Source organism: Nannospalax galili, unplaced genomic scaffold, assembly GCF_000622305.1.
Source record: "Nannospalax galili isolate Female #2095 unplaced genomic scaffold, S.galili_v1.0 scaffold741, whole genome shotgun sequence".
Taxonomy (NCBI): Eukaryota; Metazoa; Chordata; class Mammalia; order Rodentia; family Spalacidae; genus Nannospalax; species Nannospalax galili.
This window is the reverse complement of record NW_008346093.1, coordinates 2322447-2336967: the sequence shown is the minus strand read 5'-3', so window position 1 is coordinate 2336967 and position 14521 is coordinate 2322447. Positions and strand designations below refer to the sequence as shown.

The window sequence follows — 14521 nt, the reverse complement described above, 5'->3', positions numbered from 1 at the left end:
ATTTCCCCAAAGTAAAGAAAGACATGCCCATACAAATATAAGAAGCACAAAAAACACCAAATAGACAGGATCAGAAAAGAAACTCCCCATGTCATATCATAGTAAAAGCACTAAATGTACAGAACAAAGAAAGAATACTGAAAACTGCAAAAGAAAAAAAAACAAGTCACATACAAAGGAAAACCCATCAGAATTACAGCTGACTTTGCAAACCATGAAAGCCAGAAGAGCCTGAACCAAAGTATTCCCAGTTCTAAATGACCACAGATGCCAACCCAGAATACTTTACCCAGCAAAAATGCCTATTATAGTTGAAGAGGAAAAAAAATCTTCCACAACATAAACTGAAAGAATACCCAGAGAGGGAGAAAATCTTCACTGGTGACACAACTGACAGAGATTAACATCCACAGTATATAAAGAACTCAAAAAACAAAGAATCGAGAAAGCAAGTGACCCAATTAAAAGATGGACTAAAGATCTAAACAAAGACGTCTCAAAAGAAGAAATAAAGATGGCTAAGAAACATCTTTAAAGTGTTCAACATCATTAGTAATTAGGGAAATGCAAATTAAAATCATCTTAATGTTTCGCCTTATCCCAGTCAGACCAGCTAAGGTCAAGAGAACAAATGATAGTAAATACTGGAGAGGATGTGGAGAAAGGGGAACACTCATTCACTGCTGGTGGGATTGCAAACTTGTGCAACCCCTACCGTTTGACTCAGTTATACCACTCCTTGGCTTATACCCAAAGGACTCATTCTATTTTAGAGATACTTGTACATCCATGTTTGTTGCTGCTCTTTTCAGAATAGCTAAGAGATAGAAGCAAGCTAAGTGTCTCTCAACTGGCGAGTGGATAATGAAAATGTGGTACATTTACACGATGGAGTTCTATTCAGCAATAAAGAAAGGTGAAATCATGAAATTTACAGGTAAATGGATGGTACTAGAAACTGTTATACTAAGTAACAGACTCAAAAAACAAACGACATATGTTCTCGTTTATATGTGGATCCTAGCACAAGTCCTTATATGTGAGTATTGTAGCCTGATGTAACTGCAAGAACCAGGGTAATGAAAAGGAACCAGGGAGGTAAAGGGAAATAAGGAACCTGAGAGAGAAGAACAGTAGGAGACAGGTGTTACTAAGGGAGAAGTGGATAAAATGGGGGTATTTGAATAGGAGGGGAGAGGGAGGGTTATGCAAGGAACTTTGGGGGAAAAGGGAAAGGAGCTCAAGAGAGGTGGGACCATAGGAGACTGGTATTATCAAGGAAGAAATGGGGAAATGGGGACACTTTAAATGGGGAAGTCACAGTGGAAGGGTTAGACAAGGAGAGAGAGAGAGAAAGAGAGAGAGAGAGAGAGGAGATAAATAATGCCTAGCTAGTGTAAAAAAACAGAGGAAATCATATTAGTCCAACAACCTAATGGCAAACTACACATACAATATATCTAAATGAGCCCATGTGTATAGCTAAAGGCTACATAACAAGAAATAGTGCCAGGCAGAAGAAACCTTCCTTTGTTATTGCCCAGAGAGGTCCAAGAGACTCCAAAAACTACACAGGCTATTGCCACAGCCCTTGATTACCTCCCAGAACTTGAAGGTAAGACCTTACTGCTGAAGACAGTATTTGGACACAGGATTTGGAGCAATGGAGCTGGAACTGACCTAGAAGCCTCTTCCCCTGAAGGCTCTAGCTATTACAGCTTTGGAAAGCACTATGCAAGGTCCTAAGGGAGAATATTAATCAGTGGTCCAACACCATCTTCAAGACCAAATAACCACATCAATGACCTGCACATCATACAGTAGTGGCACTTTTATCTTGGAGGCAATCAACAGCTACCTAATTGGAATAAAAGCCCACTCAATGGGAGGAAACTCATGTGTGGTACTGTAAACAAAGCCAAATACACATAGCTGGAAAGGTCATAAATCCTAGAGCAAAGCCCCAAACTGTCACATTCCTAGACTAATATAATTTGTTACTATGTGCAAAATATATATCCTTATATTTGCAGACAAATATCCCAGTCACCACTCATCAAAGAAGCTTCTTTTGCACCAGATGGTATTATTACAGAGTACCACAACTGCTCACCCAGATATTGTCTGTGAATTTCCAAAGTCTAAGTGGCACATCTACAGTGCAACTTCTACAACTAAGCCTCACAGAACATAGAGCAAGGTGTAAAGAAGACAATCATGAATATCTCATTTCACATTAATGAAGCTCCCTCATGCAACACAGGGCCAGAAACACAAAAGGGTCACAAATGGCCAAAGTGTAGAGACTAAGAGTCTGCAGAATGGTAGTCCTTGGATAGGACTCTTATATTAAACTACACCCACTCAGGGCTCAGGAACTGTTGCTGAAGAGTGGGTGGAAAGATTGTAAGAACCAGGGAGTAGGTGCATGACCATACGGAAATAGAGTCCTTCCTACAAGATCCTGGGACCCTGCTCATATGAACCTACAGCAACAGTGTCAGCATGCACAAGACCCATGCAAATTTAAACACAAAAACCCAGCATAGAACTGGGGAAACTGACAGCTGACCCCAATCTTAGCTGAAGAAATACTGGCAACTGATTACTGCTGGGTGAGGAAGAACTGATTTTCCTAAAGTGAGAGACTCTAGATAAGCTGACTACACCTCAGTAGATGAACTTGTACTGAGGGCTGTCTGGGGACACTAACTTGACTCAATAGGCCTTAAGACAAATGACAGATGTATGAATTCCAGTGAGAGAGGCTATGGGAGGTATAAAGATGATTAAGATTGATTGGGATGTTCTGTGTGAAATACACAAAAATTCAATAAAAAATAATAGTAGAAATATCACTGAGGGCTGGAGGTATTGCTCAGTGGTACAGTGCTTGCCTAGTATGCACAAGACCCTGGGTCTATTCCAGCACTACAAAAAGGTCATTGGACTTCAGCTCAAAAGCATTGTGTTTCAGTTTCTGCTATCCCTGCATCTGAGATATTGAGAAAAATCTCAACCAAAACAGTCTCATTTCCCCAAATTTTCCATAGCTCATAGGGTTATAACGAAATTCAGGGCTGTATGTGTATTCAGATATTTCTAGTGTATTGGCAACCCTCTGTTCCCAACACACACACACACACACACACACACACACACACACACACAGAGAGAGAGAGAGAGAGAGAGAGAGAGAGAGAGAGAGAGAGAGCTGTATGTGATGGCATTGATTCACAGTCAGAGAATTTTTGTTTTGTAACTGAATGACAGGCAAGTAACTGGGGTATTTTGTCATGCTGGGGAATATCTGGGTAAATATTCTCAGAGTTTCTTTGTAAGTTTCAGATGTTTTGAGTGTACATGGGATGCTCTAATTTAATGGCAAATTGAGAATCTCAGAGGGAGAAATCATCAGGGAGCATGCTGGGGCCAGAGGAGTGTCCAAGACGGTTGAACAAACAGCCATCAGAAGCTGCCGAGCCCACACAGGTTAAGGAAGAAGTATTTCTTCACTATAAAAGACTTCATTTATGTCATTAGAAGTTGTCTGCGGGGGCTGGAGAGATGGATCAGTGGTTAGGAACACTGGCTGTTCTTGCAGAAGACCCAGGTTCGAATCCCAGCACCTACATGGCAGCTAACAACTGTCAGTAACTCCAGTTCCAGGGGATCTGATACTTTCTCTGTCTTCTGTGGGCACTGCATGACATGGGTGAACTTACATACATGCAGGCAATACACACATGCACATAAAATAAAAATAATAAAAAATTTTAAAAAGAAGTTGTCTGTGGTTTGGATTGTAACCAGGCTATGGATATGATTTTTTTTCTTTCATAGTCCCTACTATAGTATATGACCTTAAATGATACTAAATAGTATATGACCTGCTTGAGTGAACTTTCTCCCCAAATGTAATCTTTTTAGCCCTCATAACTGAATTAGTTCATGTAGCCCATTTGCAAAGTCCAGTTTTCATATCTAATTTTGACTTATCATCTCAATGGTCCAATGAGGCAGGTTTTATCATTTCTACTTTACAGGTGGTTACTGAGGTCCAGAGAGATCAAAACTTGTGATAAAATCACTCGGTTAATAAGAGCCTGAACATACCTTTCATCACCTACTGAGATGGTAACAACCTGGTTGTGATTTGGGTTTTTTGTTTGTTTGTTTGTTTGTTTTCCTTTGAGACAGGATCCCACTATGTTCCAGACTGGCCTGGAACTCTGGATACTCCTTCCTCATTTAGCCTCCCAAGTAGCTGGGATTACAGGAATGAACCACCACACCCAACACTGATTTTTGAGAATAAGCTCAATGCTCAAGCACTTGGGAGTGCTTATTATGAGACAAGAGAGTCCAGACTATCCATGGGAAATCAAGGGAAGATCAGAGCCTGAAATCCTATGGAAGGCACTTGGGCAACTTGCAGCTAGAGGGAGACTATGTGAGTATGAAAGTTAGGAGCTGCAGAGGCCTGAGGAACAGTGATTACACTTCTCTTTGCCTGTGATATTTAAGTCCATACCTCTTGTCCTTAGACAATTATCAAGGCCCTCCCGTTATCAAAAGTGTCTTGGTTACAAAATAAATGATATGGGCATCTAGACAACGGAAGGTCTGGAGCCTTTTTGCTTGGCTTGTTTCCACCTAGGATACTGCTTTGAAAAAGAAACAACTTTCAGACATGGGAACATTTAAGCTTCTTAAAGCTAGGTACTGCCATGTAATTGATAGTTTTCTGGGGCTGGAGAGATAGCTCAGCAGTTAAGAACACTGGTTGTTCTCTCCCATTCCAGGGGATCTGACAGCTTCTTCTCTCTTCCATGGGCATTGCACGACACAGGTGCGTAAGTACCTACATGCGGGCAATACACGCGTACACATAAAATAAAAATAATAAAATATTTTTTTAAAAAATTTATAGTTTTCTTTGTGTTTCTGAGACTGAGTCTTGTTATATAGTACAGGCTAGCCTTAAAATCTGCTGGGATTACAGGTATGCTGGACCACACCTAACTTTGAATTCTGTTCATAATTAAGAAAAGCATATATTTTATGTCCAAAAGCATATATAGAATGTCTAATAAGCCAGCAATTATTTTGTGTTTGAATTTGGTATTCCCAGTACCTAGCTATAGATATGATTTATTGTTTCTTTATTTACCTGCCTTCCAAATAGTTACCTCTGGACAAACCTTAGCCATACCAGTACTTTTCACGATTGCACTGACATCTGCTGGCCATTCGCAGGTTTTTCTCTGGGCACTCTGATACCAGATGATGGTCAGTCTGTGCTTCATACTCCATCAAAGCAACTTTGCTGTTGTTGTTGTTTGTTTGTTTGATTTTGGTTTGATTTTGACAGGGTCTCCCTAGTCCCAATCCAACAGGAATTCACTAAGAAGACTGGTGTTCACTTTTCAACATTTAGTTTTTAAAAAAATTATATGCATATATATGCATATATAATATATATACATATACATACACACACATATATATATTTATGTATATATGTATAGGTTTGTGGACATGAGTGGAGGCCAGAAGAGAGGCTATCGGATTCTCTGGAGCTGGAGTTACAGGCAGTTGTGAGCCACCCAATGGGAGTACTAGGAACTGAACTTGGTCCTCTGCAAGAGCAGAGCATCCTCTTAACTGCCGAACTCTCTCTCCAGTCCCTTAACTCTTTTAAAGATTTATTATTTTTTTAAATGATGTGTTTTCATGCCTGTCTGTGTGGGGGCATATGTACATGAGAAGGGAGATATTAGAGGATATAGCAGAGGAGATGCCAGGGTATATGCACATGAGTGGGGATACCAGAGGCATGGTATCTCCAAGGAGTTGGAGTTACAGGTGGCTATAAGCAGCCTCACATGGGTGCTGGGAACCAAACTCAGGTCCTCTAGAAGAGAAGTCCACATTCTTAACTGCTATCTCTCCAGCCCTGGAGGAACATTTTAATCACCCATCCTACTCCACATTTGAAGTAACTGTAGGAAAGCCTGCCAAAATTCATTATCTAAATCATTAAGAACTTAAGAGAGCAAAATGTAGCTCCAAGTTCATGCTCATGTCATCAAGAAAGTATCACCAATATATGAGAAAAGAGCCTGTAAGCAGTCACAGTGAAAGAGGTCCAGGTGTCTACAATGTCTTAGAAACACAAGCTGCCCCTCACTTGTCTTCCTAGAGTAAAAGGCACTACTGAGGCTGGGGATACAGGTCAGTGGCAGAATGACTGCTTAGAATATATGAGATACTGGATTCTATCCCAAGGGGGGAAAAAGAGAGAGAGAGAGAGAGAGAGAGAGACAGAGAGAGAGAGAGAGACAGAGAGAGACAGAGAGACAGAGAGGAGACAGAGACAGAAAATTGAATGCATAAGTGCAATAAGTATTTCATACTTAAATTTTTTTATTTATTTTTACTTTATGTGTATGAGTGTATCACCTGCATGTAAGTAAGTGCTCCACATGCATGAAATGCTCACAGAGGCCAGAAGGCGGCAGTGGATCCCCTGGAACTGGATTTACCGATAGTTGTGAGCTGCCATGTGGGTCCTGGGAACTGAATCTAGGTCCTCTGCAAGAGCAACCAGTACTCTTAATCACTGAGACATCTCTCCAGCCCCTCATAAACTATTTTTTTAAAGAAGTGAGCCTGGCCAAGTATGGTGGTGGATGCCTTTAATCCCAGCACTCAGGAGGCAGAGGCCCACATATCTCTGTGAGTTTGAGGCCAGCCTGGTCTACATAGTGAGTTCCAGGCCAGCTAGGGCTACAAGGAGACCTTGTCTCAAAAAGTCCCCCACCCCCCAAAAAAGAAGTGAGCCTGCCAGTAGGGGGTTGCAGTTGCTTTCTACACTACCATCCCCAAACTCCATACCCCACCTTCATGTTTTCTTTCATGATCCAAAATAAAAAATGCACACCAGGACCAAGTTGAATAAGGCTGTGCTTTATTACATGCATAATTACAAATCTGTGCTAAGTGAAAATGTATAAAGCAATGGCGACCTAGGTTTAAGCCACAGAGAGAAAGGGCTGGACAATTTCATTAACCCTTCTGCTAATGTCCATTCCATTGCCTTAAACATGATGTTTCTATTTCTTACAAGTTGCATAGCACTTACTTGTCAAAGTGCTTTCCATTCATTGTCTCAGTTTATCCTCACAACAACCCTGTGAGGTAGGTAGGGCAATTTACACTATCCCCATTTTGCAGATGGGAACACTGAGGCACAGAGCGGTTAAGATCTTGAGGCTAGTTAGTAGAAGCATAAGGAATAGAAACCAGGTCTCCTTACTCCCCAATCAATGTTTTCCTTTATACATAAACAGGGAGCAGAACAAAGTGAGCAGTGAGCCACAGCTTTGACTTGGGCTATGTCTATAAGCAGGTGAGGCTAAAGCTACAAAAGCATGGCTGAAGGGTTGGCAACACTCAGGTAAATGACTGATCTGAACAGCTCAGTACCAAGCTTCCTGTGGAAACTTGGGTTCTATTAGCTTTGGTTAAAGCTTGTTTCTTGGTGCTGGGCTACTGCAAGTATCTATACAATAGCTTCAGCTGAACTTTGACCAAGTCTTGGGAATTCAAATGTCCAGTCAGACAGGTTTTCTTTGGCTACTGCAATTGAAAGCAGCCCTAGAAATGAGCATCCTACAGAGTAATTCACACGGTGCCCATGGGCTGGATCCTGGCCCCTCTGATCCTTCTGGCTCCAATGGCTCACCCAACAGCTGGTATATGTCCCATGGCCAGAAATTAATGGGCAGAGGTATGAACAGGAGGCTAGCCCTGGTCAAATAAAGAAGAGTCACCATCATGACATCATTGTTACCCTTAGGTGACACGACCAAGATGCTGGTCAGGCCCAATTACTTTCTGGCCTGAACCTGGTTAGCAGCATAGCTTCAAAAGACAATTTAAGAGAACAAAATACTAAACATATCATTTTCTCTTGAATGGAATAAATTCTTATCATTGTACAGTCCAAAAGGACCAAATATATAGTAAAAAAAAGTAAATACTTATATAAAAAGCTGAGTACTAAAAAGGCATGACAGTGAAGACAGGACAAAAGTGAAACGGAAGGAAAAGAAGCATTCTTGAAGAATCATATTCTGAGGTACCCCTACATGACAGTGAAGCTGAATGTTCCTATTTTGATAAACATTATCAGAGGTCCTTCTTCCCCACTTCACTAAATTGCATCTCTCTAATTAAAATCTAAACCATTCCCAAATTCCAACACATTTGGATTAGTATGTAATACAGCTAAAGCCCTCAACACTTCCAGCATTGCTGGCTTTGGCCCCTACCGTGGAGTGAAGAAAGTGTCAACGGCCCTATACCCTGAAGAGTTGCCATTCTCTGATCTCAGAATCATCCTCTCTCCCCACCAAAGTCCATATTCAAAACAGTATGCTTGTAAAAATGGAGAGAGATGTGAATTTAGGACATGGTAGGGAGAACAAAAAAGAAAAGGTTGGGGAGAAGAAGGCAGAGATTAAGTTTTGCCTCATATGTATCAGCACATGCTGTCTCTCCTCAAAAGGCCCAACTTTAGTCAGGGCATTCATTCAACAAGTGTGAACACCGAGGGCAAAGACCCTTTGGTAACAACTTAGAGGTAGGAAGTTTTGACTGCAAGATTGGGCTGGGCTGGGCTGCGCTGGGCTGGGCTGAGCCCCGCAACCTGACAGGCCCCATCCACGAAAGGCAAACTCCACATAACACATTTTTTTTCTATCCTTCCTGGGGGATTTGGCAAAATCAGACAAACATCTCTTCAAAACTTTGCCGAGATCCAGATGTTCAGGGATGAGAATGTGGCCAACAAACATAGAGATTAGGTTAAAGTTGCTAATACACACTCTCCCCAGAATTTTTCTCCTTTGAGTCAAATAAATGAAGCAGAAGCAAAGTCCAGCAATTACCCGGCTCCATCTCACCCATTCATCTACAAACCTATACAGCTACTGAGCTGCATCTGAGAAAATACCTTTTCCTTTTCAATATACAATAAGGGCATAGTCGGGAGGCTAAAACATGATTGAAAGCTTATCATTTAGACATTTAGATAGTATAGCCTTCCTTGAACTTTGGTCAACCTCTCCATGAAACCAGACTGTCCTTGAACCAAACAGTACTTTGAGGTTCAAAATCAAGCAGTTTCTGACCACCTAATGCAACCTTGCATGGACTGGTACATGGGACGAATTTCTTACAGCCATCTGACACCACTCACATTTTGTTAAGCAGGGCTCTTCTACTGTCATCCCAATGAAACCCAGACAATACCAGAGGTGATTACAAAAATTAAGGTTTTTTTTTAAGACAGTAAAGTTCATCCCAAATATTAGAAATCTATTTTTTTTTAGAAAGGCCCCTGATCTTCCTGTAAAGGATTGATATTCAGACTTTGATGCCAAAACTATTGGATCACTTTGCAATTCAATCAGCAAATTAATAGTTTACTCTGCCAGCTGGCAAATTCTAAGTATCATTAATGTCAGATAATCCACCAAAGGCTCTCTATTCTGTTGATCACATCACCTCTGTCATGCAGATGGACTGAACTAGGACGCTGGGGCTAGACAGAAGAGGGTGCTGCAACTTGTTTATTTCTAACCAAACACACAGGAGAAACGACCTTTGACAGACATTATTTCACATTGTCAGTCCCGTTTGTTCCCTCCAAAGCACTTTTTTTCAGCTTCATTAGAGTCTTTAAATTGGAGCTGTGAAGATGGAAAATACAGCAGTTAGACTTACAAATTCATGAAGTTCCTTCACAGCTAGATATCCTTTAGATATATTTCCTTGGAAAAATCCAAATTCTGCTGAAGAATTATTGGCATTCTTCTGTAAACACTTCCTTTATATCAGGCAATTTCTTTCAAGTACTAAAATAAACTTGTCTCAATTCATCTTAAAATCATAAATTCTCCAGTATTTTGCCACTGAGGTATTTGGTCATTTGAGGCTGTTGCCATACCTCCTTATATTGGCTTTGTTTGTTTTTTTTTTTAAATGAAGAATATCTAACTGATTGGAATGGCAATGGCAGGAAAAACTTTCCTTCACCTCAAGACAAGAACCACTGTGTGTCCAGGTGTTGAGCCAGCACTCTCGTAGAGTACTCCAGTCAGAACTAGCTAAACTTTGAGCCAAAGCATAGGATTGGACATATAGTGGACATCATATACTATAGATACTTCTAGTATACAAGCTGCAAGGATTCCTGAGAAACTGAGGTTAATGAATGAGATTTACCAGGAGTAAGGTATCAAGGGGATATTGTCAATTCTCTGAAGGGCCAATCGGTACTTAGCATCTAGAAAGTATACCTTGGCACGGTGTTATCTGATTTCTCATATTCTCTGAAGTAGCACCTTAACACTGGCTCAGCTGTCTACGAAGAAGAGACTGGAAGGTACAAAGAATTGAGCAAGACACTCTCCATGCCACTACTGTTCTATGACATATGACCAAACCTTACCTTGACCTTGCCATCAAATACCAAACACAATGACGTTTCCTGTTTTTCGAAGTTTCGTGAGGAAGTTTCGTGAGATAGGAACTGAACCAGAAATACACAGATAAGTCTTATCTGATACAAAGAATGCAGTGGCATGGAAGGAACAAGACATAAAGTCACCGGAAGCCATGATTATGATAGCATGAAACATTCTTTTTCATTAAAATGTTAGAGCAATATACTTAAAAGAGAAACTTTGGTGCTTCCTTGATATAGTAAAGACAAAATTAAAAATAAGCCCCAGCTACTCATCCCTGGATAATGAAAGAATTTCAGATTTTGGAACAGTAAGAATTAGGAGTTAAAAACAAAAGTCTTAGACTCAGGGATCAACAACATTTAAAATGAGGTACACTGAGTTGCTTAAGGGGATGGTTATACAAGGGAATGTACCAAGTACCTTTTCATTCTGGACTCAAAGGTTACTAGGAAGTGTTGGGAATAGATCTGTAAAATGAACAAGGCTGAGCTCTCACTAACATTGCAGTCTCATTGTCATGGGCATCTGGGACAGAAATGGAGGCATGACAGCAGCAACTCGACCACATGGCAAAAGTCACCTCTAGTTCAAGTGCTATGAGACTGCTGAGCCTTGGCAATTTAACTAGCCCTGGTAGGCATCATTTTTGTTATTAGAAATGATTAACCAAGCACAGTACTCCATTCCAAAGAGGAGTCAGTGTTGAGAGAAGAAAGGCAGAGTGCTGGGAGAAAAACTGCACACAGGTAAAATGACAGAAAAATGAAATAGTGATTGGAATGATGGTGGTGGCTCATTCATTCTACCAGGCATCTCTAAAATGATATTTTTTAAACTACCTTGTGGTAAGAAATTGAGACAGGCACCTTTTCTACTGGGTACAAGCACCTTTGGTGTCACCAGGCCTTGTCCATACCCCAAGGTCTTAGGATGGCTCTTCATTTTAGTTAGATCTCTAAGAGTGCACCCTCAAAATCGTTGCAGCTCCATATTCTATTCCAACACCTTCAATAATATATGAAAGTATCCCAAGCCGACTTTATGCTCACAGGGACAACACTGGCCCATTGTGCGTACTCAATACTGGAGGTGCTTGAGTGTCCAATTATTTTAGAACTGGTGGTTTTCCCAAAAGAATGCATCAGGATGTAGACACAGCTCTGAATCTTCCCTGATTTACCAGTATGCAACACAGACTGAGTTTCATTTACTGTTCTTAACATATCTCAGAAGCCTAAAGCACCATCATTCGCAGAGGTGGCATCTGGGTAAGAGGTTTTGTTAGGACTTCACAAAAAGTGTGAAATTCCTACTCACTGACTTTTGCCTAGAACTCTTATCTTGATTTCAAGGAAGCTAGAAGAAATCATTCCTTGCTACTAACAAACTCGTGATAAAGTTCTTGTCCACTAGCTAACCACCTAGAAATTTAGCTTTTTTGCAGACAAGAAGAAAGCTCTGTAACTTAACTTTGTGCACTTCAAAAGAGTACCAGGAACAAGCAAGCTATAAAAGTCAACCTCTCTCAATTCATCTGGAAGAGATTAACCAAAGCAGCATTGTCTTATAATCAGAAACTAAAATTAACATATACATAAACACATAACAAACCAATAATGCTAAATATTGTAACAGAGATAAGAATAACATTGGAACTGAATCTTCACAGTCAAGAAATTGCCATTACGATTTCCTTCTGGCTTTCCTTTTTGGGTTTGGAAAGCAAAGTCCTTTAGTTTACACTTCATCTTCAACCAAAGACAAGAGTCCCCCAAAATGACTTTTTTGTGAGTTTCCTGCAGATTATGTGCCAAGATAGTTGGAATTTTTCTTGCATAGTTTTTACTGATTGCATATTGGCTAACAATTACTTTAAAATTAAAATTAAAGAACAAATATAATTAAACCATAGCAATCTTGTTTGCTCTTTCATGAATCCTTCCTAATGCAATGTCACATAAGCCTAACTGTATTTTCTCCTAAAGAGAAGATTAATTTCCAGAGATTATGTAGTGCAACTGGTTAACTTGTAGGAAAGAGACAATACACTAATATGACTTCACCATCCAAATACAGGAAATATGTTTTGGGTACCCAGTTAATAAAATATATCCATGGTCTGCAATGTCCTTCCTGTTTCATTTCCAAAATAACCCCATGATTCTAGTTGAAGAGAATGGAATCAGGATCTTGGTTTGCCATCTGTGCTATATGCTTCAACACATCCTTTTTGGTAATGATTCCAAGTAATCTCCTGAAAGACAAGCACATACAACAAAACCAAAATAAATGCAAAGTGAAAGCAGTGTCCCTAACCAAAACTGATTTTTGTCCTCCTCAGTTCTTCTCAACTCTGTCTTCAACTGCACCTGCAGAATGAGCTAACAGGAGTAGGATGTGCACCTCAGACAAATGAACAATGCATGCTTCCCCAGATACATCCACACATTTGTGCCTCTAGGTCTCAGGTCGTGCCATTCCCCTGGTATAAATATTGCTCTCTAAACTATGAATCTTACCTACCTACAGCAGCCCAGTTTAAATGCCCCCCTTCCAGAACTTCCCTGGTCCTACAAGTCAGCAGTGACTCTGCCCTGCTCCCAGCAACAGTATGCTCTGTGCAGGCTCTTATGTTCTCTTTGCTATTGTCCTACAATCACATGTGTGCTCTTCTTCCCTGTAACACTGCACACTCCTTGAGGACAGAGGAGGGTTTTATTCACTTTTGTATCTCTCCAGAATCCAGTGGAATATCTTCTTACATGAGTTACAGATTCAGTAAATGCTGACAAATCCATTATAAAAAGTCAACTTACTGATTTAATTCTTACAAGATAGTTGTTATACGACTTCTGAATTTTGGAAGAGGGAGTTCTTATGTGCTTTAAGTTAACATATTGTGTTAAAAACAAAAAACTCTAACCATCTACTCAACCTGCACTCTTTCCCAAAAATCGTAGCAGGGCTTCTTTAGTGGGCAAGAAGTAGCCCAGGAAGGAAAAAGCCTTGGGCTTGGCAGTTCAAAGACTTATGATGGAAAGCCTACATCTACTATCAGGGACCCTCGTATAGACTACTGGACATCATGGAAACATGAACTTCTTGCTCTGAAATAATAACAAAGGGATTTTTTTTTCTTTTTCAAAATTTAATAACCACATGATTAGAAGAAGCATTTCATTACAGCTTTAACATAGTCAATAACAGTTTCCAGAGCAAGGATACATCTCTTTCAAAAGTGGCTGTAAATTTTTAGGTTCACAGTTGACCAAATGTAGCTATACAATATTGAACTCAGTATAAACCCTGTAACACATAGAGTTGAATGAGTTTTTAACCTTTAAAAAAGATCTCCATTTCATTTTAAAATACGCACTTTCTTTAAATAATAAATATAATCAGCCAAAAACAATTAATCAAATATGTCTTTCAAACAAAAATCTAATCAGGCAAAAAAGGATTAATGTTCTAGATGACTGTACTAGTCAGTTTTCTGTTACTGTAACAACATACCTGAAATAATCAAAGTATAAGAGGAAAGTATGACAGTTTTGAAGTCTATGTTCATAGCTATGTTGCCTGGGACTTGAATATAATAATATATCAGGACAGGGAGCATGCGGGGGACGGGGTGCAAAGCCTCCCATCTAATGACCAGGATACAAAGGAGGAGAAGGGGCAGGTTCCATGAAGATCTCCCACTAAGTCCTACCTATTAATGTATCTACCATCTTCTATGCCTCAGGCAGGGATCATATCTTTAACACAAGGACCTATTGGAAAACATTCTAGACCTAAACAATAGCCATAGCCATCACAACCTCATTAGGTTTTGGCAATATTGCTTACCGTATTTCTTCTAATAAGGATTTGGTGACAGATATTTCGTCTCTGAATTTTTGCTCAACATTTGTATTTTTCTTGAATTTTTAATATGTGCTTTGTTTTTTCGTTTTTTTTTTAAATTAGAAGAATCATTT

The 14521-nt window shown here is 39.9% G+C and overlaps 1 protein-coding gene across 2 annotated transcripts in view; it reads right to left on the bottom strand.

The window, feature by feature from the left end:
• Positions 1 to 6951: 6951 nt before the first annotated feature.
• Clcn5 (chloride voltage-gated channel 5) overlaps positions 6952 to 14521 on the bottom strand; it is a 218592-nt gene continuing 211022 nt past the window's right edge. For both annotated transcript variants that reach the window (XM_029568035.1, XM_008842603.3), the window contains one exon: positions 6952 to 12795. In XM_029568035.1, the coding sequence (XP_029423895.1) occupies positions 12705 to 12795 (91 nt within the window). In that variant the 3' untranslated portion in view covers positions 6952 to 12704. The remainder of the gene's footprint in view (positions 12796 to 14521) is intronic.